At 47.3% G+C, this 25,543-nt stretch overlaps 1 protein-coding gene across 1 annotated transcript in view; it reads right to left on the bottom strand.

Annotated features, from left to right (window-relative positions):
* clip3 (CAP-GLY domain containing linker protein 3) overlaps positions 1–23,584 on the bottom strand; it is a 31,340-nt gene extending 7,756 nt beyond the window's left edge. Inside the window, exons 1-10 of the mRNA XM_072460029.1 lie at positions 23,533–23,584; positions 16,597–16,928; positions 13,067–13,206; positions 12,022–12,115; positions 10,292–10,453; positions 9,680–9,798; positions 4,517–4,753; positions 4,270–4,405; positions 2,155–2,310; positions 622–747 (exon numbers count right to left, since the gene is read on the bottom strand). Coding sequence (XP_072316130.1) covers positions 622–747; positions 2,155–2,310; positions 4,270–4,405; positions 4,517–4,753; positions 9,680–9,798; positions 10,292–10,453; positions 12,022–12,115; positions 13,067–13,206; positions 16,597–16,918 — 1,492 coding nt within the window. The 5' untranslated portion in view covers positions 16,919–16,928; positions 23,533–23,584. The remainder of the gene's footprint in view (positions 1–621; positions 748–2,154; positions 2,311–4,269; positions 4,406–4,516; positions 4,754–9,679; positions 9,799–10,291; positions 10,454–12,021; positions 12,116–13,066; positions 13,207–16,596; positions 16,929–23,532) is intronic.
* Between the last annotated feature and the right edge of the window lie 1,959 nt (positions 23,585–25,543).

Here is a 25,543-nt window from a genome sequence, read left to right as displayed (position 1 = left end):
TGTAGTGTCATTGTAGTGTTATTGTAGTGTTCTTGTAGTGTTATTGTAGCGTTATTATAGCGTTATTGTAGCGTTATTGTAACGTTATTATAGTGTTATTGTAGTGTTATGGTAGTGTTAATGTAGTGTTATTGTAGCGTTATTGTAGTGTTATTATAGTGTTATTATAGTGTCATTATAGTGTTATTGTAGTGTTAATATAGTGTTATTGTAGTGTTATTATAGTGTTCTTGTAGTGTTATTGTAGCGTTATTATAGCGTTATTGTAGTGTTATTGTAGTGTTATTATAGGGTTATTGTAGTGTTATTGTAGTGTTAATGTAGTGTTATTGTAGTGTTATTATAGTGTTATTGTAGTGTTAATGTAGTGTCATTGTAGTGTCATTGTAGTGTCATTGTAGTGTCATTGTAGTGTCATTGTAGTGTTATTGTAGTGTTATTGTAGTGTTATAGTGTTATTGTAGTGTCATTGTAGTGTTATTATAGTGTCATTGTAGTGTTATTGTAGTGTCATTATAGGTTAACACCATTTCATAATGTCATATTTGGGCACATCCACATTTTTGGAGGGTCGTCCAACATCTCATTTCTGGCTAAGCCCGAAGGTCAAAGTGTCATTACCTGGTGCAAACTCTGTCTTTCCATAGAAACGCACGACTCCCAACTTCTGTCCAGCAACGAGAACGTGGTCTCCCAGCTCAGCCACGCCCCCTTCCGGAGGAACACAGGACAACTTCTTCCTCTGCCCTACAACACAAGACACACACACAAACACACACACACAGACAGACACACACACACACACACACAAACACACACACACACACAGACACACACACACACACACAGAGACACACACACACAGAGATACACACACACACACACAGACACACACACACACACACAGACAGACACACACACACAGACACACACACACACACACACAGACAGACACACACACACACACACACACACACACAGACAGACAGACAGACACACACAGACAGACAGACAGAAACACACACACACAGAGACACACACACACACACACACAGAGATACACACACACACACACAGACACAGACACACACACACACACACACAGAGATACACACACACACACACACAGACAGACACACACACAGAGACACACACACACAGACACACACACACACACACACACAGACAGACACACACACACACACACACACACACACACAGACAGACAGACAGACACACACAGACAGACAGACAGAAACACACACACACACAGACACACACACACACACACACACACACACAGACACACACAGACAGACACACACACACACACACAGACACACACACACACAGACAGACACACACACACACACACAGACAGACACACACACACACACACACACAGACACACACACACACACACACACACACACACACACACACACACGCACATCAGATATTGACCAATAAATAATAGGTTAATATAACCAACGTTCTCATGTTTCTCAAATTTCACCTATTAAATATTTAATGCATAGATTTTCAAGCCCTCAAATTCAAGTGTACATTTTGTGTACATTTTGTATGCATTTTGTGGCGCTCGATCCGCACATCCGTTCTCAAGGCTCTTCACTGGAGACAATTTAAAACTTTAGTGCTGACTCTCTCGCGGTCAGACCACACAGCGGTGACCGCTGCGGTCACCACTGCGGTCACGCCAGTATCATCCGTCCAAGTGACACGCTTTGTCAAAAGAAGTGGGGCCCTCTGCACTGGGCAGTGCACAAGCAGCTTTAGAAATGAGGCCCCAGATGAGGGAAGCTGCTCACAGCATCATACAAACATCAGCGTCTCTACGGCAACAAGCTTGACCTGACCTTCCACCAGCAGAGTCCCATCACTCCATCATGTACTGTCCTTTCACCTGTCACTGAGTTTATAGGTATAAAACAATAAAGTGTTTTTTTTTAAAGATGTGCCTGTCAAACCTGCGCCTGTCAAACCTGCACCTGTCAAACCTGTGCCTGTCGAACCTGCGCCTGTCAAACCTGCACCTGTCAAACCTGCGCATGTCGAACCTGCGCCTGTCGAACCTGCACCTGTCGAACCTGCACCTGTCGAACCTGCCCTCGTCCTCCTGGCTCTGACTCTTACATTTGTCCTTTTCTTTCTCCTTCTTGTCCTTCTCCTTCTTCATCTTGGCGGCGAGGCGAGAGGCCAGGTCCATGTGTGGCGTGCGGGGCGTGGACGTGACGGACGAAGGCGTCTGGACTTCAGCTTTGGAGATCTTGGAGACTGGAGTAAAAATACCTGTAACAGAAACAGTTTAAGAACATCTGATCAGTTCTTCAAATTGAGTGCTTCAAAAAAACACCTGGAGGTTCTTTTTTTGTCATGTAACTGGACTTTAGTTTGAGTCATTATTTTCACACTGGAAAAATCCTCTTTTTTACAAATGGCTCAGAATCAAATAATGCGTTTTGGGGAAAATGTAAATAGTTCATTCAGAACCCAGGCTCCTAAAGATGAAGGGAAACTATTACAACAGCGCAACATGTTTCAAGATTTAGAAAACTAAATGAGTTATATTTGAAATGGTAAATAGTCCTCAAAATGTCGCTAATGGTCCTTGCACTGCAAAGGACTGTAGCATTGTAAAGATAAAAGGCATAAATTACAACTACAATAACTACAATAACCCAGTCCTCCTGTCCTCCTGTCCTCCTGTCCTCCTGTCCTCCTGTCCTCCTGTGAGAGTTCAGATCTCTCCTTTCACCATGGAACTCCTCCAGGTTTCTACTTTTTCCCATGGAGGTATTTGTAGTTTTTCCTGGCCAAGAAGGAGAGTCAAAGGACAGAAGGAGGGTCTAAGGACAGATGGGGGGTCTAAGGACAGAAGGGGGGGTCAAAGGACAGAAGGAGGGTCTAAGGACAGAAGGGGGGGTCTAAGGACAGATGGGGGGTCTAAGGACAGAAGGAGGGTCTAAGGACAGATGGGGGGTCTAAGGACAGAAGGAGGGTCTAAGGACAGAAGGAGGGTCTAAGGACAGAAGGGGGGGTCTAAGGACAGAAGGAGGGTCTAAGGACATAAGGGGGGTCTAAGGACAGAAGGAGGGTCTAAGGACAGAAGGAGGGTCTAAGGACAGAAGAGGGTCTAAGGACAGAAGGAGGGTCTAAGGACAGATGGGGGGTCTAAGGACAGAAGGAGGGTCTAAGGACAGAAGGAGGGGCTAAGGACAGAAGGGGGGGTCTAAGGACAGAAGGAGGGTCTAAGGACATAAGGGGGGTCTAAGGACAGAAGGAGAGTCTAAGGACAGAAGGAGGGTCTAAGGACAGAAGGAGGGTCTAAGGACAGAAGGAGGGTCTAAGGACATAAGGGGGGTCTAAGGACAGAAGGAGGGTCTAAGGACAGAAGGAGGGTCTAAGGACAGATGGGGGGTCTAAGGACAGAAGGAGGGTCTAAGGACAGAAGGGGGGTCTAAGGACAGAAGGAGGGTCTAAGGACATAAGGGGGGTCTAAGGACAGAAGGGGGGTCTAAGGACAGAAGGAGGGTCTAAGGACATAAGGGGGGTCTAAGGACAGAAGGAGGGTCTAAGGACAGAAGGAGGGTCTAAGGACAGGACATCGCCCCTCGCACCTGCTCCCCATCTTCAATCAACGCACCCAAATTACTCCTCCCCGTGGCACGGCGCACCTCCTCTGCGCCTCCTCTGCACCTCCTCTGCACCTCCTCTGCACCTCCTCTGCTCCCAGCGCACAGCTGGTCCCATATTAACCCTCACTCAGTTGGCTCGGCCGCTTCAGACCGTACTGCGACCCACCACCTCCCCTCCTCCTCCTCTGCATCCCTCTCATCCTCATCATCCTCTCAACGTCTTCCGCCGGGGTCTGAGCGCCAAAAAAAAAAAACACATAATAAAGCTTGTTAACGGTCCTTTCTGTGTTGTCTGAGTCTCTCCAGGTGAAATGGATATTTTCAACATCATGAGTGGACAGAGGCGCCTGGTCGGGCTTTGACTGGAACTGCACTGACCCTCTGTGTGTGCGAGCGACTCCCAGACACACAGCAGAGCAGGAAACACACAGCATCAGAGCCTCAGAGCCGTGTGAGCCGTGTGAGTCGTGTGAATAAAATTAAAGCCAATAAATTAAATTAGAAATGATGTGCAGTTAAAAATATTATAATATTTTGGCTTGTAAAGTTAATGAATGTTTCTTTTTTTCTGAGCCCTGGCACTGTCCACCACAGTCATGCAGGTCAGGCTTACCCAGTTTGGGGGGGCAGATGAAGTAACGCACCCCACCCACGCTGCCATCGTTCTTTCCCTCGGGCTCGTCCAGCTCCACACCCACCCACAGGCCACTGGCGAACTCTGTCGGGCCACAGAACCGCAGAGTGCCCACCTGAACACAAGAGCATGCCACAGTCAGATGGAGCTGATAACGCAGAGGAGAAGGTCAAACGGAGCAGAGAATGCAGAGGAGAAGGTCAGACAGAGCAGAGTGGGTGTGGACCTTCTGGTTGTCCAGCAGCACGCGGTTGCCCAGCTTCAGCCCCAGGGAGGACAGCATGAGCGTGCCCGGGATGTTGTCGTAGTTGAGCAGCGTGACTCGTGGTAAGTTGCAGCTCAGAGGAACCGCGTCCTGGAGGATTTGGCGCAGCTCTTTGGCCACAAGCGCCGCTTCAGCCTTGTCCAGACTCATGTCCATGGGGTCCGGGACCACCTCGGCCGGCACCTGCCCACGCTCATTCTGCACATAGACAAGAACAATGACATTCATGCGGCTGAAGTTAGGATTAGGGATGTGAAGATTATTTAGCAAAGAAATAATAATGGTGACAATTTTAGAGGCAAAATTAGGTCAGTTCAATTTGATCTTTCGGCTACTGCAAAAACACAAACCTATGTAAAGGTGTTTTCAGTCCATTTATGTCATTAACGTCCTCATTCAGAGAGTTTGGTTTCATAAAGCTGCTCACACATTCCCCAGTGGAGGAGCTTTTGTCACTAAAGCCAGAGTCTACAGAAGCCAAGAGAGGCAACAATATAAGACAAAGATATAAATGCACATCATTTACAATAGTTTTTCTAATTTAAGCCTGGTAGCAAAACTATTAAAACTTAAGTGTTTTATTAGAATGTAATTTTACTCCTTTTTTATAAGAGCCTTTACACTGGACAAATAAACACCCAAAAGGAGTGAATAGATCAGTATTTGCATCCAGAAAGTATTCACATGTGTCACATTTAGTCATGTTACAGCCTTAATCTAAAACAGAAGTTCATACAAACAACACACCACAATGAGAACGTGAAACAAAGGTTGTCTCAATTATTTTAGTCTTGATTAAAAACTAAAAACACAACAGACTCAATGCTACAAACTTGCAACACCTGTTTTTGTTCCTCCCATTTGTTTTTGCAGAACTACAGTACGTTCGGTTCTCACGCCTCTGCAGATCTCAGAGGTGTTCACGTCTGTGCTCTGGCTGGGCCCCTCCTCTGGCCACTCCTTTGTTCTCCTGGTGGTGCTTATGGTCATTGGCTTTGCCTCAGCCTGAGGTCCAGATGACCTCTCTGTATCTCTGTGCAGCGCTGCGTTCCCACAGCATGTTGATGCCACCACCCTGCTTCACTGTACGGATGGTACTGGCCCAAGTGCCTAGCGGTGCCATTCTGGAGACTTTTCAGGAGGTGACCAGGAACACAATGGCCCTTCTCCCCCGATTGCTCTGTTTGGCCAGGCCCAGCTCTAGGAAGAGTCTTGGTGGATCCAATTCTTTTACAATTACGAATGATGGAGGCCACTGTGCTACACAGAGCTCCCTGTTTTACTCTCTGACCAATCAGAGCGCACCATTGAGTCTGGACGCATTGGCACACGAGTGACCACATGTCCTCCTATTATCACTGCTGCTCTCTCCAGGGGCGTGGCCCCCCAGGGGCGTGGCCCCCACGGGCCTGCGATGTACTAGATGTATATAGATATATTCCAGCTATTATCCAGTCACCTGTGGCACAAGCATGAGGGAGATCTTCCACACTCTCTGGGTCTGGCCCCTGAGAGGCCCCTGCTCTCCCGGACAATATCATTAAACACCCTTCAAAATGACAGGGCCGTTTCTACTCCTAATGCATCCGATGGGATGTGGAGCGCTTTTGAGGACAGGTGCGTAAGCTCAGAGCCCGTGCCCGTCATTGTGACGTCTGGTCAGCACCTTTTATCTGACCATCCATGAGAGGCTCACAAAGGCCAGGCTCAAGGAGCCTGATCTCTCTGGGTTTGACACTAGTGCTGAACGCTCCATCATCAGAGCTGAAAGCTCCATCATCAGAGCTGAACGCTCCATCATCAGAGCTGAACGCTCCATCATCAGAGCTGAACGCTCCATCATCAGAGCTGAACGCTCTATCATCAGAGCTGAACGCTCCATCATCAGAGCTGAACGCTCCATCATCAGAGCTGAACGCTCCATCATCAGAGCTGAACGCTCCATCATCAGAGCTGAACGCTCCATCATCAGAGCTGAAACGCCTTCACTGCCAAGTGTGAGTGACAGACACGCCCTGTCTGTCGACGTGTCATGCACTTTACTACACTTTACTACAGTTTACTACACTACACTTTACTACAGTTTACTACAGTTTACTACACTTTACTACACTTTACTAAAGTTTACTACAGTTTACTACACTTTACTACAGTTTACTACACTACACTTTACTACAGTTTACTACAGTTTACTACACTTTACTACAGTTTACTACACTTTACTACAGTTTACTACACTTTACTAAAGTTTACTACAGTTTACTACACTTTACTACACTTTACTACAGTTTACTACACTTTACTACACTTTACTACAGTTTACTACAGTTTACTACACTTTACTACACTTTACTACAGTTTACTAAACTTTACTACAGTTTACTACAGTTTACTACACCTTACTACAGTTTACTACACTTTACTACACTTTACTACACTCTACTACAGTTTACTACACTTTACTACACTTTACTACACTTTACTACACTTTACTGCAGTTTACTACAGTTTACTACAGTTTACTACATTTTACTACATTTTACTACAGTTTACTACAGTTTACTACACTTTACTACAGTTTACTACAGTTTACTACACTTTACTACAGTTTACTACAGTTTACTACACTTTACTACAGTTTACTACAGTTTACTACACTTTACTACAGTTTACTACAGTTTACTACAGTTTACTACAGTTTACTACACTTTACTACATTTTACTACAGTTTACTACATTTTACTACATTTTACTACATTTTACTACACTTTACTACAGTTTACTACACTTTACTACTACACTTTACTACACTTTACTACACTTTACTACACTTTACTACACTTTACTACACTTTACTACATCTGAGAGTTTGTTCAAACCTAATCCTGCTTTTATGCCAAAAGTCTTTAACCTGAATTTGTCATGCCTCCTGTTCTACCTCCTGTTCTACCTCCTGTTCTACCTCCTGTTCACCTCCTGTTCTACCTCCTGTTCACCTCCTGTTCACCTCCTGTTCACCTCCTGTTCACCTCCTGTTCTACCTCCTGTTCACCTCCTGTTCACCTCCTGTTCACCTCCTGTTCTACCTCCTGTTCACCTCCTGTTCACCTCCTGTTCTACCTCCTGTTCACCTCCTGTTCACCTCCTGTTCACCTCCTGTTCTACCTCCTGTTCACCTCCTGTTCTACCTCCTGTTCACCTCCTGTTCACCTCCTGTTCACCTCCTGTTCTACCTCCTGTTCACCTCCTGTTCTACCTCCTGTTCTACCTCCTGTTCTACCTCCTGTTCACCTCCTGTTCACCTCCTGTTCACCTCCTGTTCTACCTCCTGTTCACCTCCTGTTCACCTCCTGTTCTACCTCCTGTTCTACCTCCTGTTCACCTCCTGTTCTACCTCCTGTTCACCTCCTGTTCACCTCCTGTTCTACCTCCTGTTCACCTCCTGTTCTACCTCCTGTTCACCTCCTGTTCACCTCCTGTTCACCTCCTGTTCTACCTCCTGTTCACCTCCTGTTCACCTCCTGTTCACCTCCTGTTCTACCTCCTGTTCACCTCCTGTTCTACCTCCTGTTCACCTCCTGTTCTACCTCCTGTTCTACCTCCTGTTCACCTCCTGTTCTACCTCCTGTTCACCTCCTGTTCACCTCCTGTTCACGTCCTGTTCTACCTCCTGTTCACCTCCTGTTCACGTCCTGTTCTACATCCTGTTCACCTCCTGTTCTACCTCCTGTTCACCTCCTGTTCTACCTCCTGTTCTACCTCCTGTTCTACCTCCTGTTCTACCTCCTGTTCACCTCCTGTTCACCTCCTGTTCACGTCCTGTTCTACCTCCTGTTCACCTCCTGTTCTACCTCCTGTTCTACCTCCTGTTCACCTCCTGTTCTACCTCCTGTTCACCTCCTGTTCACCTCCTGTTCACCTCCTGTTCACCTCCTGTTCTACCTCCTGTTCTACCTCCTGTTCTACCTCCTGTTCACCTTCACCTCCTGTTCTACCTCCTGTTCTACCTCCTGTTCACCTCCTGTTCACCTCCTGTTCACCTCCTGTTCACCTCCTGTTCATCTCCTGTTCACCTCCTGTTCACCTCCTGTTCACCTCCTGTTCTACCTCCTGTTCTACCTCCTCTTCACCTCCTCTTCACCTCCTCTTCACCTCCTCATAGACATGAACTGAACATAGATATGACATAATTGTGATTTAAAGTCTGGAAAACAAAAGGTAAAAAGGATTTCTAGCAGATTTGAAGAGATTTTATATATGTAAGATTTTTAACAAAACGTTATAGGTATTTTAAGTAAGGAATTATTACAACCAAAACATTGCACTAACCAAAGCCCACCTCTGACTGAAATATATGTTAAAGCTTATAAATCAAACAATATCTAAATTATACAAATGCATAAAAAAGTTCCTCCCAGTGGAGAAGCACAGAATCCCATGTTCTGTTGGAAAAGTGTGACACCATCAAAGTGACTCACAGGGAAATGTGAACTGCTGGAGAAACTGTGGCTGACACGAGGAAAAACATCTGAATATGGAGAGGATAAATGAAATTATTGTGATATTTATGTTGGAGTTTGCATTTTCACGCCTTGAGATTTTCATTGACATGCTCAGGTTTCGTTAAGTTTAGATTTTTTCTTCTGTTATTTGTTCTAAAACTTAAAAAATGAAATTAAGTACAGGGAAGTGGGCAGGGATAGGGGGTGGGGGAAAACAGGAATTGTCTGAGCACGAGCCTCACGCTGGCAGTCCACTGACTCCATGTGCGGTCCAGAGGAAAGAATCTGCTGTGTACTCTTGCCGGACACTGCAGCGGTCAGTTCAGCAGTATTAGAGGAGTGTTCTTGTGACCACACGGATCTGTGCAGTGTCAAATACAGACCGCAGTGCACCAGCGTCAGTGTAACAATCTGAAAATGACCTTGCACATGAGCAAAGTAAAGATGTAAACTAAAGAAACTCTGTGGTAACGAGGGGAAAAGAGCAATAAAGCTGCATCTGCATTTTCCACACGACGTCTCTTTAACCAACCAATCCTGAATCTATGAGCATCAGGTCATTCTGTTGTGTATTTCTACATTTCCAAACGCTTGTGTTGGTGTCGGCTGTGCTGGAGCGTACCCTGACGGTGGGGTTGGCCCCGTGCTCCAGCAGACACTTGGCGGCCCCCAGGCACAGGTTGGAGGCTGCGATGTGGAGGGCCGTGCCGTTGTGGAAGTCACTGCAGGTGGAGTTCAGGACTGAGGACAGACAAGTGCTGATGTTCAACATGTACTGCTGGAAGAGGCACAATCAATCGTTTCACTTGAGACGTGGAGCTTTGAGCCTGTTTTTGTTTCATGTAGAAGGCCCAGTATTTACAGAGATTTGAACAATAAACCAGGTCAACGCTGTAATCTGACAGCTAAACAGCTAATTCTACCATAGAATTATTCTGAATTAGACTTAATTAGGCTGAAAGGATTTAAAAAAGTTCAGGTTCAAATGATCTACGCATCTTTAAAATGTAAACAATAAAATATAAACAATATATTCAGTTAAGCTGCAATAATAAATCATACATATTGAATAAACTGATGAAATGTCACCAAACACTTGAGATCACTGACTCTAAAATGTAAGAGGGAATCATCTTAAGGCGCGTCCTGTCAGCAGTTCTCCTACGTGAGCCAGTCCTTCCCCTGAGGCCCCAGGTGAGTGGTGGGGCCCCGTGCTTGTGTCCGACTGCAGTACCTCTGGGTTTGGCCTCTCGCAGTAACACGCGGATGAGCTCGGGCACGTCGAAGTAAGCGGCGTAGTGCAGAGCGTTCATGTTTGTCCAGCGGCTCCTCAGGCTCACGTCGGCCCCCAGAGCGATGAGCTGTGAGGTGAGGCGCAGCGCGGCCCCTGGCTCCCCTGTGCAGAGGTGCAGAGGGAAGAGCACGTCAGCATGTATGTGCCGTAGGTCTTTCACACACACAATATTCACATTATTTATTCATTATTATTTGCATGAAATAATAATGTGAATATTTGTTTTTAAATATGGCTCAGTAACTAAAAACCTAACTTCTGCATAAGAAATGGCATTTTGTGTGACATATAAACATAACATAATGTTCATATGTGGGATGCATTTAAATAATAAAATAAATGTTTCATAATTGAGCCAGCAATTGGTACATTTTGCCATCACACTGATCTATAGTATAATATATATATATATATATATATATATATATATATATAGTATAATATGCTCCTTATCTTATGATAGAATGTGTATTTTTCTTACAGTGATTTCCACAGTCCAGGGGCCAGGCTTCAACAGTCCAGGGGTCAGGCTTCTACAGTCCAGGGGTCAGGCTTCAACAGTCCAGGGGTCAGGCTTCTACAGTCCAGGGGTCAGGTTCAACAGTCCAGGGGTCAGGCTTCAACAGTCCAGGGGTCAGGCTTCAACAGTCCAGGGGTCAGGCTTCTACAGTCCAGGGGTCAGGCTTCAACAGTCCAGGGGTCAGGCTTCTACAGTCCAGGGGTCAGGCTTCAACAGTCCAGGGGTCAGGCTTCAACAGTCCAGGGGTCAGGCTTCTACAGTCCAGGGGTCAGGCTTCAACAGTCCAGGAGTCAGGCTTCTACAGTCCAGGGGTCAGGCTTCAACAGTCCAGGGGTCAGGCTTCAACAGTCCAGGGGTCAGGCTTCTACAGTCCAGGGGTCAGGCTTCAACAGTCCAGGGGTCAGGCTTCTACAGTCCAGGGGTCAGGCTTCAACAGTCAATGATGGAGAACGTCTCGATAAACCCGATCGGGAGACTAAATCTCCTGAGTTTAAGATATTTCAATAGAATAATCTAAAATTGACCTTTTGTACGGCGTTATCCTTTATTTTGGTAGCGAAGGCGAGCGGGGGGAACATGCGGGGGACACGGGCGCCGCCATGTTTGTTGTGATTACACTGCTGGGCGTGTTTCTGTCCCAGAATGCAAAGCGCAAAAGTGCGCAGGACAAATTTAATATGAAATTGACACAATGATGAAGAACGACATGAGCGGTGGCAACACCTGCATGGTCTGTTCTGTAAAGAAGCATATGGAGGACCGATAATGTAAACGGGTGCAATGTGTTATTTGCTCCTTGGGAAGATAGATAAATTGACCAATGCTATAAAATTGTTCAACACGGTGCGTTTGAAAAGAACGGTCGGTGAGAAATATAAGACAAATAAAAGAATTTGGCGTCATTTTGACAAAATGCGGATATTTTTTTTTCAGTCGGCTAGTTTTATACCTGGTCAGTCGGGTTACGGCAAACAGACATATTATTTTCCATTGTACAAGACGAGGTTCATTATTAGTTTCTCTGATTAACTAATAATGAACATAAAGTCTTTCTTATTATGAAGAATGACACGGGTCCAGCAGGTAGTTTTGGGCGGGAGAATGAAAACACATGAACACACTCTGCACCTCCGTCCACAGCAGCTCTTACCCACGCCATGAGCCCCGGCCTTGCAGCTGTAGTGCAGCAGCGTCATGTCCGTGAGCCCATCGCGGTCGTTCACGTGGCAACCGCGCTTCAGGATCTGACACGGCAAAAGTATTTGGAGAATCATAAAGTATTTCCAAGTGCTTTACAGAACAAGAAGGGAGCTTGTGTGTTAAGTGTTTGGGATAAAAGTTTAGAAATGAAAGAATTATCACAATTACAAAAATATATTGAATTGAATTGTTATTTTGCAAAACAAGCAAGTCAATAATTATCAATTCGAAAGTGTCCATTTCAGCTCTCAATGTGGAACTTATGTTGTAGATTGAAAGCAGAACTTGACTTTAGCTCCCCCTGCAGCCCGCTTGTGAAAATACAATGTCAGAGAACAGATCCTGATGTGAAACATGAGAAAAGAGCCTTCCAGAGCGATCTATGGATGATGTGGTTTCAGTAGAATCATAAAAGAACTTGAAAGGTGTAAGATTATTTACTGAGAGAGCAAAATGACAAGAAATAAAAAATAGTTTTGCCTCTAGTGTCTCACCCTTAATCTTCCAAACGAGTTAAGGAGAATGATTTACTTTTGTGGTTGATGTTACAATCATTTCATGTGCACATTTTAGCACAGTGGCCCCCATCGTTGGTCTCATAAAGAAAGAGGCTTGGTCATACGGGTGCATCAGTGCTGGCTTTGCATCAGACAGAAGCTCATGGCACGACTGGAGAAGAGGCTCAGACACTGACAGAGGCTGTGAGTGTGAACATAAAGGGGCGGGACTCTCAATTCAAGTTACAATCATCACCACAACAAAGCCACAAAAGCAAGAAAAGCCACTAAATGAGGACTTCCACTAGTTATGTGTTCCATTCCTGCAGCTGTTCAGAGAGAACATGAAATTATAGTTCGTTCTTAGCAGTATCAGCATTTATACACTGACATTAACTCGGCAATTAACAGTGCTCAATTATGGAAATGATTGGACTGTACTTTTCGCTCTAGAGCCCGACAGGACAGTAAGTCAGTATAATGCGTGAGGGCCCCTACCTCAGAGCCGATGATGTCGATCTTGTGTTGCACCTGAGGGACCCACTGCCTCACGATGGCAAACAGCTCTGGGATGGTGGTCTGGGGGTCGCTCAGGATCTGGAGACAGCCCGGGTCATTGGGGTCGAAGAAGGTGAAGGCTGCAACACAAGCACACTCAGACCCTCGTCCCAAACCAATAACAGCCACAGCATCAACAACAACAACAACAACAACAACAGAGCTGGAAGATTTACACATCATTTATGAAATGTTTAAATGTTAAAGTCAAGTTAAACAAAACATGATCACAAAATGTATTTTAATGGGATATAATATACGCTGTGTTTGTGTTATGTCATAGTGTGACATTTGATAAAAATGATATATATATATATATATATATATATATATACATACCCTAAAAATCATCAAATGTTAAAAGCACACAAATGTCGACACATTATGTAATAATATTATATTATTACAAGACAGGAGTTCAGTTCAGTGCTAGGAGTGTTGCATTATGGGTCAGAATGAACATTTACGGTGAGAGTGAAATGGCACAACAATTCTGCGTATGGTTTCCAAGTAACGGTCAATAATGTTCATTAAACTGCACATGACAATATAATTACTATATTAGATAGAAAGAGTTTAAAGTGATTGTGTTTGTTCTATTTTACAGACAAGAGGCCTTTTTTATGACATTAAACGTGTGCATGAAACAACAGAGAGGGAAACCTGGAGCCTGTTTTCACCCTCAGTTTTCTGTTTCTAGGCAGATTTCACTGTATCACATGACTAGAGAGTGGCATGTGGTCAGAGCAACCAAGACAATCAGTGATTGACCAATACAATGTCAAATTACTATGACTATATTTAATATATCCAAATAAACTTGAAGTGTTTCCAGTGCCCTCTACAGGCCGTGGGCAGGACTGTGATTCTCCTCAGTCTTTGACCTTATTCAGGCTCGTTCATGTCCCGCTCTCCAACATGAGCTTTAGAACCAGAGCGGAGAACAGAGAGGACAACACAGGGTTCAACTGAATACAGCTGTATGAAAACCAGCGAAGACCCTGCACATGTGCATGTGGATCTCAACCAAACAGTCCGGAACTCAACCAAACAGTCCAGGACTCATCCAAACAGTCCGGAACTCAACCAAACAGTCCAGGACTCAACCAAACAGTCCAGGACTCAACCAAACAGTCCAGGACTAAACCAAACAGTCCAGAACTCATCTAAACAGTCCGGAACTCAACCAAACAGTCCAGGACTCATCCAAACAGTCCGGAACTCAACCAAACAGTCCAGGACTCAACCAAACAGTCCAGAACTCATCTAAACAGTCCGGAACTCAACCAAACAGTCCAGGACTCATCCAAACAGTCCGGAACTCAACCAAACAGTCCAGGACTCAACCAAACAGTCCGGAACTCAACCAAACAGTCCAGGACTCATCCAAACAGTCCGGAACTCAACCAAACAGTCCAGGACTCAACCAAACAGTCCGGAACTCAACCAAACAGTCCAGGACTCAACCAAACAGTCCAGGACTCATCCAAACAGTCCGGAACTCAACCAAACAGTCCAGGACTCATCCAAACAGTCCGGAACTCAACCAAACAGTCCGGAAGTCAACCAAACAATCCAGAACTCAACCAAACAGTCCAGAACTCAACCAAATAGTCCGGAACTCAACCAAACAGTCCGGAACTCATCCAAACAGTCCAGAACTCATCCAAACAGTCCAGAACTCATCCAAACAGTCCAGAGCTCATCCAAATAGTCCAGGACTCAACCAAACAGTCCGGAAGTCAACCAAACAGTCCAGAACTCAACCAAACAGTCCGGAACTCATCCAAACAGTCCAGAACTCATCCAAACAGTCCAGAACTCATCCAAACACTCCGGAACTCAACCAAACAGTCCAGAACTCAACCAAACAGTCCGGAACTCAACTAAACAGTCCAGAACTCAACCAAACAGTCCGGAACTCAACCAAACAGTCCAGAACTCAACCAAACAGTCCAGAACTCAACCAAACAGTCCCAAACTCAACCAAATAGTCCAGGACTCAACCAAACAGTCCAGAACTCATCCAAACAAACAGTCCGGAACTCAACCAAACAGTCCAGAACTCAACCAAACAGTCCGGAACTCAACCAAACAGTCCGGAACTCAACCAAACAGTCCGGAACTCAACCAAACAGTCCGGAACTCAACCAAACAGTCCAGAACTCATCCAAACAAACAGTCCAGAACTCAACCAAACAGTCCAGAACTCAACCAAACAGTCCAGAACTCAACCAAACAGTCCAGAACTCATCCAAACAGTCCAGAACTCAACCAAACAGTCCAGAACTCAACCAAACAGTCCAGAACTCATCCAAACAGTCCAGAACTCAACCATACAGTCCAGAACTCAACCAAACAGTCCGTAACTCTACCAAACAGTCCAGAACTCAACCAAACAGTCCAGAACTCAACCAAACAGTCCGGAACTCTACCAAACAGTCCAGAACTCATCCAAAAGTCCAGAACTCATCCAAACAGTCCGGAACTTAACCAAACAGTCCAGAGCTCATCCAAACAGTCCAGAACTCAACCAAACAGTCCGGAACTCAACCAAACAGTCCGGAACTCAACCAAACAGTCCGGAACTCATCCAAATAGTCCAGAACTCCACCAAACAGTCCAGAACTCAACCAAACAGTCCAGAACTCAACCAAACAGTCCGGAACTCTACCAAACAGTCCAGAACTCATCCAAAAGTCCAAAGCTCATCCAAACAGTCCGGAACTTAACCAAACAGTCCGGAACTCAACCAAACAGTCCAGAACTCATCTAAACAGTCCAGAACTCAACCAAACAGTCCAGAACTCATCCAAAAGTCCAAAACTCATCCAAACAGTCCGGAACTTAACCAAACAGTCCAGAACTCAAACCAAACAGTCCAGAACTCATCTAAACAGTCCAGAACTCAACCAAACAGTCCAGAACTCAACCATGCAAAGTGGACTCTGACTTGGACTAGTCTATTTTTTATTTTAGGAAGATAAAACACGGCTGGTTCAACCTTTCCTCTGGACGTCTTGACATTGTCTCAGCTGTGACAAAGCTCCTGGATGAAGAAGCTCTTTCGAAAGTTTGAAAACTCAAGATTCAGTTCTTAAGATAAGATAAGATAAGATAATCCTTTAATATCACACAAGGGGAAATGTGGTTGTTGCAGTAGAACAGGAGGAAAGGACAGATTATAGGAAGTTTCAAAAAACACACTCTTAATAGAACTCTTATGAACAAAACAAAAAACTCTTGTTAACAAAAACTCTTCACCTGTCTTAATAGGGAATGGAGGGGGGGAATAAGATATGAGTTATGTCAAACTCCTCGTGTAGGGGACATGGAGGACTTTGAACTGTTTCATATCTGGTAAGGCCTTATGACAATGCCTGTGTTGGAGTTAGAGATGCTGGAGTCTCATATAAATGCATAAATGACGGTAAGAAAACACTGATGCTGAGAACGAAGCTGTTTCTCACCGTAGTCTTTGGGCAGGGGCGCCAGAGCGGACGGGTGCACTTTGGGCCGGCGTCGCTCCTGTCCTGGGTCCACAGGGACGTACTCAGGAAGACTCTGCTCCTCTGGCACGTCCCCCTCGTCCTCCAGCTCCTGCATGTCCCCGTCCTCCTGCTGCGTGTCCCCGTTCTCCGGCGGGTCCCTGTCCTCCTGGTCCGGATCTGCCTGCGTGTCGTCCGGCTCGTCTCGGTCCACCTCCGGGTCCTCCTGCTCGGCCTCGTCCTCACTCCTCAGGACCGCCTCCTCGTCCTGTCGCTCCGTCACAAGCTCCTCCTCTTTTGTCATGGCGGTGGAGCTGAAGGAGAGAGAGCAGGTCACACAAGTGTCATGGACGTGTCATGTGACAGGGTTCCTTCCTTCTCCTCTTGGCTGTTCTCAACATTGTAAATAAGAATGACTTATTCATATTTTGTCTTGTCAAATAAATGTTAAATAGAAAAGAGGATCAAGTATTTCACACAAATGTAACAACTATTAAAGCGTCAAATGCGATGCTCTTACAAAAACGTTCATTGTGTTGAACAAAATCTGAACTGGATCAAAAAGACGTAAAAGTGCAGGTTTTGACAAGACAAATTAAGCAAAAAAGGAAAATATGATGTGACAAAGACAAAACTGAAAGAAAACAAGTTAAAGATTCAAGAGTTATTTTTAAAATGACTTTTGCTTTGAAATACAAGAGTTTCTCTAAAGATGAACTGTTCCATATGAGCAGGTGAGAACATTGTGGCTTAAACGTAAGTGAGGAGCGCTGCGAGGGCGAGAGAAGGAGACACGAGCAAGGAAAAGAAAGAAAGAGTTTGTCTTTGCGGGAATAACTTGTGGCGTAGACAAAAAAAACATATGTAATATATAATGTAACAGGTGCTTGTGATGTACACACAAGTTTTGATTAAGGAAAAATCCAGATTTTTAGGTTTTACTTAATAAATACAGAAATGTTGAGTCCACAAAGGTTCATATATATGACATAATCATTACCACAAATTCAACTTTTTGTGAAGCTCAAATACACATTTGAGACTATAAAATAATGTGATTTTCACCCTTTGAGATACAAAAGAAAACTTGACATTTCCACCCTGGAAATTCAAACAGTTCATTTTGATTCTGAAATGTTGAGCGTTTTAAAGGCTCCATAAGCACGAGCAGATGAATGAATCATGCAGCGCAATATAAGCTGCTTTATTTTTGGAAACTGGACCATTTAAATCCCTTTGTATCTTGACTATTTTTAAGGGGTACTTTTATTCCAATTCTTATTACTTTTGTTTCGTTTGTGGGACAATAATCTCCATGATTCTAAAACTCATGCACTTCTAGAACTTATATTTAATCTCATATTTATCATTGACGTTTTAGAGATCTGAGCTCCTTCTTCTGTGATCCGGCTGTAAGAACGTTACCAGTGAAAGTGAAAGAAAGTCCAATGAATATTTGGATTAAATGTTGTTAGAACTATTATTTAAATTCCACAAAATATTAAACCAATGTAACATCTCTCTTTTCAGTCATAAATGCAAGTTTAGTGCGTTATATCCAGAACAGAATTGGTTACTGTCGGCCGTAACCACGGCGACAGAACCCTCAGAACAGGTAAATGTCACAACCTCGTCTCTTAGCCCCGCCCAGAGACCGCCACAAACAACAAAACAAGTCACTCCCACCTGACACACAGGCCCCGCCCCCAAACGTGTGACCTGCACCTCACAAACTAATAATGCATTAATAACGGTGTCATTAATAACAGTAATGACAGTGTCATTACTGTTATTAATGACACCGTCATTAATAACACCGTCATTAATAACAGTGTCATTAATAACACTGTTATTAATAACGGTGTCATTAATGACAGTGTCATTAATGACAGTGTCATTAATGACAGTGTCATTAATAACAGTGTCATTAATAACACTGTCATTAATGACACTGTCATTACTGTTATTAATGACACTGTTATTAATGACACTGTTATTAATGACAGTGTCATTAATGACAGTGTCATTACTGTTATTAATGACAGTGTTATTAATGACACTGTTATTAATGACAGTGTCATTAATGACACTGTCATTAATAACAGTGTCATTAATAACACCGTCATTAATAACAGTGTCATTAATAACACTGTCATTAATAACAGTAATGACAGTGTCATTAATGACACTGTCATTAATAACAGTGTCATTAATAACACCGTCATTAATAACAGTGTCATTAATAACACTGTCATTAATAACAGTAATGACAGTGTCATTAATAACAGTGTCATTAATAACACTGTCATTAATAACATTAATGACACTGTTATTAATGACACTGTTATTAATGACACTGTTATTAATGACACTGTTATTAATGACACTGTTATTAATGACAGTGTCATTAATGACAGTCATGTGACAGGAACACTGAAGAAGAGGGAGGTTTAACATTAGGGTCACAGCAATATTTTAAGAAGTAGTAAAACCACCACCACCACCAACAACAACAACAGAGAAACATGCTCATGTCTTTTGTTTAATTTATAATTTTTTTGTAACAAAGTTATATTATTCATATTTCTGATGTTCTTTTTTTATGTTAAAAGAACCTCCTCCACCTCCTCCACATCCTGAACAAATGTGAAGGTGACAGAAGTCTACACAGTAAACAACCTCGTGCGGAAAAGGAGAAAAACAGCCTTATATTTACTGAACATATTTGAAAACTCTGAACACAATTTGTTCCCAGATGAAGCCCACGAGTCTCCCACATCACGGAGAGGAGCACCAGCGTGAGGGTCAGGAGGGTCAGGAGGATCAGGAGGGTCAGGAGGGTCAGGAGGGTCAGGAGGGTCAGGAGGATCAGGAGGGTCAGGAGGATCTGGAGGGTCAGGAGGGTCAGGAGGGTCAGGAGGGTCAGGAGGGTCAGGAGGGTCAGGAGGGTCAGGAGGATCAGGAGGGTCAGGAGGATCTGGAGGGTCAGGAGGGTCAGGAGGATCTGGAGGGTCAGGAGGGTCAGGAGGATCTGGAGGGTCAGGAGGGTCAGGAGGGTCAGGAGGATCTGGAGGGTCAGGAGGGTCAGGAGGGTCAGGAGGATCTGGAGGGTCAGGATGGTCAGGAGGGTCAGGAGGATCAGGAGGGTCAGGAGGATCTGGAGGGTCAGGAGGGTCAGGAGGGTCAGGAGGGTCAGGAGGATCAGGAGGGTCAGGAGGATCTGGAGGGTCAGGAGGGTCAGGAGGATCTGGAGGGTCAGGAGGGTCAGGAGGATCTGGAGGGTCAGGAGGGTCAGGAGGGTCAGGAGGATCTGGAGGGTCAGGATGGTCAGGAGGATCTGGAGGGTCAGGAGGGTCAGGAGGGTCAGGAGGGTCAGGAGGATCAGGAGGGTCAGGAGGATCTGGAGGGTCAGGAGGGTCAGGAGGGTCAGGAGGGTCAGGAGGATCAGGAGGGTCAGGAGGATCTGGAGGGTCAGGAGGGTCAGGAGGATCTGGAGGGTCAGGAGGGTCAGGAGGGTCAGGAGGATCTGGAGGGTCAGGAGGGTCAGGAGGGTCAGGAGGATCTGGAGGGTCAGGATGGTCAGGAGGGTCAGGAGGATCAGGAGGATCAGGAGGATCTGGAGGGTCAGGAGGGTCAGGAGGATCTGGAGGGTCAGGAGGGTCAGGAGGGTCAGGAGGATCTGGAGGGTCAGGAGGGTCAGGAGGGTCAGGAGGATCTGGAGGGTCAGGATGGTCAGGAGGATCTGGAGGGTCAGGAGGGTCAGGAGGGTCAGGAGGGTCAGGAGGATCAGGAGGGTCAGGAGGATCTGGAGGGTCAGGAGGGTCAGGAGGGTCAGGAGGGTCAGGAGGATCAGGAGGGTCAGGAGGATCTGGAGGGTCAGGAGGGTCAGGAGGATCTGGAGGGTCAGGAGGGTCAGGAGGGTCAGGAGGATCTGGAGGGTCAGGAGGGTCAGGAGGGTCAGGAGGATCTGGAGGGTCAGGATGGTCAGGAGGATCTGGAGGGTCAGGAGGGTCAGGAGGGTCAGGAGGGTCTGGAGGGTCAGGAGGGTCAGGAGGATCTGGAGGATCTGGAGGGTCAGGAGGGTCAGGAGGATCTGGAGGATCAGGAGGATCAGGAGGGTCAGGAGGATCTGGAGGGTCAGGAGGGTCAGGAGGGTCAGGAGGGTCAGGAGGATCAGGAGGGTCAGGAGGGTCAGGAGGGTCAGGAGGGTCAGGAGGATCAGGAGGGTCAGGAGGGTCAGGAGGGTCAGGAGGGTCAGGAGGATCAGGAGGGTCAGGAGGGTCAGGAGGGTCAGGAGGATCTGGAGGGTCAGGAGGGTCAGGAGGGTCAGGAGGGTCAGGAGGATCAGGAGGGTCAGGAGGATCTGGAGGGTCAGGAGGGTCAGGAGGATCTGGAGGGTCAGGAGGGTCAGGAGGGTCAGGAGGATCTGGAGGGTCAGGAGGGTCAGGAGGGTCAGGAGGATCTGGAGGGTCAGGATGGTCAGGAGGATCTGGAGGGTCAGGAGGGTCAGGAGGGTCAGGAGGGTCTGGAGGGTCAGGAGGGTCAGGAGGATCTGGAGGGTCAGGAGGATCTGGAGGGTCAGGAGGGTCAGGAGGATCTGGAGGGTCAGGAGGGTCAGGAGGATCTGGAGGATCAGGAGGATCAGGAGGGTCAGGAGGATCTGGAGGGTCAGGAGGATCTGGAGGGTCAGGAGGATCAGGAGGATCAGGAGGGTCAGGAGGGTCAGGAGGATCAGGAGGGTCAGGAGGGTCAGGAGGATCTGGAGGATCAGGAGGATCTGGAGGATCTGGAGGGTCAGGAGGATCTGGAGGATCTGGAGGATCTGGAGGGTCAGGAGGGTCAGGAGGATCTGGAGGGTCAGGAGGGTCAGGAGGATCTGGAGGGTCAGGAGGGTCAGGAGGATCTGGAGGGTCAGGAGGATCTGGAGGGTCAGGAGGGTCAGGAGGATCTGGAGGGTCAGGAGGATCTGGAGGGTCAGGAGGATCTGGAGGGTCAGGAGGGTCAGGAGGATCTGGAGGGTCAGGAGGGTCAGGAGGATCTGGAGGGTCAGGAGGATCTGGAGGGTCAGGAGGATCTGGAGGGTCAGGAGGGTCAGGAGGGTCAGGAGGATCTGGAGGGTCAGGAGGGTCAGGAGGGTCAGGAGGGTCAGGAGGATCTGGAGGGTCAGGAGGGTCAGGAGGATCTGGAGGGTTAGGAGGGTCAGGAGGATCAGGAGGATCAGGAGGGTCAGGAGGATCTGGAGGGTCAGGAGGGTCAGGAGGATCTGGAGGGTCAGGAGGGTCAGGAGGATCTGGAGGGTCAGGAGGATCTGGAGGGTCAGGAGGGTCAGGAGGATCTGGAGGATCTGGAGGGTCAGGAGGGTCAGGAGGGTCAGGAGGATCTGGAGGGTCAGGAGGGTCAGGAGGGTCAGGAGGATCAGGAGGGTCAGGAGGATCTGGAGGGTCAGGAGGGTCAGGAGGATCTGGAGGATCTGGAGGGTCAGGAGGATCTGGAGGGTCAGGAGGGTCAGGAGGATCTGGAGGGTCAGGAGGGTCAGGAGGGTCAGGAGGATCTGGAGGGTCAGGAGGATCTGGAGGGTCAGGAGGATCTGGAGGGTCAGGAGGGTCAGGAGGGTCAGGAGGGTCAGGAGGATCTGGAGGGTCAGGAGGGTCAGGAGGATCTGGAGGGTCAGGAGGATCTGGAGGGTCAGGAGGGTCAGGAGGATCTGGAGGATCTGGAGGATCTGGAGGGTCAGGAGGATCTGGAGGATCTGGAGGGTCAGGAGGATCTGGAGGGTCAGGAGGATATGGAGGGTCAGGAGGGTCAGGAGGATCTGGAGGATCTGGAGGGTCAGGAGGGTCAGGAGGATCTGGAGGGTCAGGAGGATCTGGAGGGTCAGGAGGATCTGGAGGATCTGGAGGGTCAGGAGGATCTGGAGGGTCAGGAGGATCTGGAGGGTCAGGAGGATCTGGAGGGTCAGGAGGGTCAGGAGGATCTGGAGGGTCAGGAGGATCTGGAGGGTCAGGAGGGTCAGGAGGGTCAGGAGGATCTGGAGGGTCAGGAGGATCTGGAGGGTCAGGAGGGTCAGGAGGGTCAGGAGGATCTGGAGGGTCAGGAGGATCTGGAGGGTCAGGAGGGTCAGGAGGGTCAGGAGGATCTGGAGGGTCAGGAGGATCTGGAGGGTCAGGAGGGTCAGGAGGATCTGGAGGGTCAGGAGGATCTGGAGGGTCAGGAGGGTCAGGAGGGTCAGGAGGATCTGGAGGGTCAGGAGGATCTGGAGGGTCAGGAGGGTCAGGAGGATCTGGAGGGTCAGGAGGATCTGGAGGGTCAGGAGGGTCAGGAGGGTCAGGAGGATCTGGAGGGTCAGGAGGATCTGGAGGGTCAGGAGGGTCTGGAGGGTCAGGAGGATCTGGAGGTTTCTTTGGACAGAACGTGACGTAGAGCGTGACGCGGGCGGCGGCCATGGCACATTGAAGTCTCCATTTTACGCATCGCACAAAAACATCCGCCACAACCACATCATCCAGACCCAGAGTGGACACGCCAGGCTCCGGTCAGGACGCACTGGTCAGGACGCACTGGTCAGGACGCACTGGTCACGGTCACACAGAACACCGCTCTCATCGTCCGTCCCGCGGCTCGTGCCAAAGTGCGTAGTCCGGACCAGGCCTGATGGTTCACGCCCCAAACACACGCACAGAACCCCGCAGACGGACACGGCCCCGCACAGCACCAGGACGTCACGCAAACACTGGATTTCACGCGTATTCCACCTTTGCCTGCGCATTGTTCGTTCGACGTGACGTGACCCTGTGACGTGACGTGCACGTAGCGCTATTGTTCCCATCAAACACCGCCACGCGCGTCGTGTCCAACATCCCCGCGTGAGTCCGAGTGTCCGGCACAAGCACCGCGTGTTTAAGTCAGACGTGATTTTACCTGAGCGCGTTTTGTCCGCGGATGATGCGACGATGAGATGCTCCGTCCGTGCGCCTCGAGATGATGCTGATGCTCACTGCGCATGTGCACACCAACAGCGCGTGTCCCTGCTCCAAACGTACGTGCAGAAGCCCAACGTGCAGAAGCACAGGGAAATAAAAACGGGATTTATCATATTAGGCTTTCTTATTTTCTTAATAAGAAATAATAATTATATAATATTATATAATCATTATTCTATAATAATAATGATTATTACATAATAATAATGATATAATAATAATGATATAATACGTGGAACGCATGGAACGTTGGACTTTTTCTTCATTTATTCCACCATCTGATCAAAGGAACTGTCTGAATGAGCTGCCTCATAATAAAGCTGTAACCGACTTATATCCAGTCAAATCAATCATTCTGGAAAGAATCCGGGTCAGTTTGTGCTCCGAGAACAAATAAAAATTAACATTTTAAACCTGGATTCCTCTTGAACATTTCTGCTTTATTAAGTACCTAAAAATGTTTTGGTGACTTCACAACTGCAGCTTCTGCAGCTCATTTTAGTGTCAATCAGCCGATCCTCCAGAACCAGCTTTACTCATTCACATCTTTCACAAAGAAAATCCAGGCAGGATTTAAAGTCTGATTTCCTCTGTGCAGAGCTTGTTTTGACTAAACTAGAGTAAAACAGACACTAAAGTACTAAAGTATAAGATAAGATAAGATAAGATATTCCTTTATTGTCCCACATGGGGAAATTTCATTGGTGCAACGCAGGTAGATACAGAGGTAGATCCAGAAGAACAGATCACTTATAGGAAGTCTGAAAAACACTTTCAGTAGAAGATCTCCTATAAATAAATAAAAACTCCCATAGACAAATAAATAAATAAATACCATTGCATGTGTCACGACAGTAATATCAGCTTCACAAAGACTTCAGGCGCGAGAAACAAACACAAACTTCAATTAAACTAAACGAGCCACAGACGCAGAACATGAAAATCACAAGAGTCACAGTGAACAGGGACCAGGGACCAGGGACCACACACCAGTGAACAGCGCCCCCAGAGGTCGCCCCTTTAACGGTCCCCTCTGAGTGTGGGCCATCTCAGTGTGGGTCATAAGAGGCAGCGGGAGGGGCCCGCAGCCTCACACCGTGGACTGCGGGAGGGGCCCGCAGCCTCACACCGTGGACTGCGGGAGGGGCCCGCAGCCTCACACCGAGGACTGTGGGAGGGGCCTGCAGTGACGTCCTTTGTCAGGTCCTATTTAAGTGCTTTCTTGATTGAGAACAGGCGTGGCAGTGATCAGGCCTGGGCGGGGCTAGAGAAATGAACCACAGTTGTTTTAACAGGGGGAAACGCACGGGACCATGTAGCACGGGACCATGTAACACGGGACCATGTAGCACGGGACCATGTAGCACGGGACCATGTAGCACGGGACCATGTAGCACGGGACCATGTAACACGGGACCATGTAGCACGGGACCATGTAGCACGGGACCATGTAGCACGGGACCATGTAGCACGGGACCATGTAGCACGGGACCATGTAGCACGGGACCATGTAACACGGGACCATGTAGCACGGGACCATGTAGCACGGGACCATGTAGCACGGGACCATGTAACACGGGACCATGTAACACGGGACCATGTAGCACGGGACCATGTAGCACGGGACCATGTAACACGGGACCATGTAGCACGGGACCATGTAGCACGGGACCATGTAGCACGGGACCATGTAGCACGGGACCATGTAACACGGGACCATGTAGCACGGGACCATGTAGCACGGGACCATGTAGCACGGGACCATGTAGCACGGGACCATGTAACACGGGACCATGTAACACGGGACCATGTAGCACGGGACCATGTAACACGGGACCATGTAGCGCGGGACCATGTAGCGCGGGACCATGTAGCGCGGGACCATGTAACGCGGGACCGTGTAGCGCGGGACCGTGTAGCGCGGGACCGTGTAGCGCGGGACCATGTAA

This window comes from Eucyclogobius newberryi, unplaced genomic scaffold (assembly GCF_026437365.1).
Source record: "Eucyclogobius newberryi isolate DKJ021-1_F unplaced genomic scaffold, fEucNew1.0.hap1 SCAF_10, whole genome shotgun sequence".
Classification (NCBI taxonomy): Eukaryota; Metazoa; Chordata; class Actinopteri; order Gobiiformes; family Gobiidae; genus Eucyclogobius; species Eucyclogobius newberryi.
Note: the sequence above shows the minus strand (reverse complement) of the source record. Positions and strands in the feature narration are given on the sequence as shown.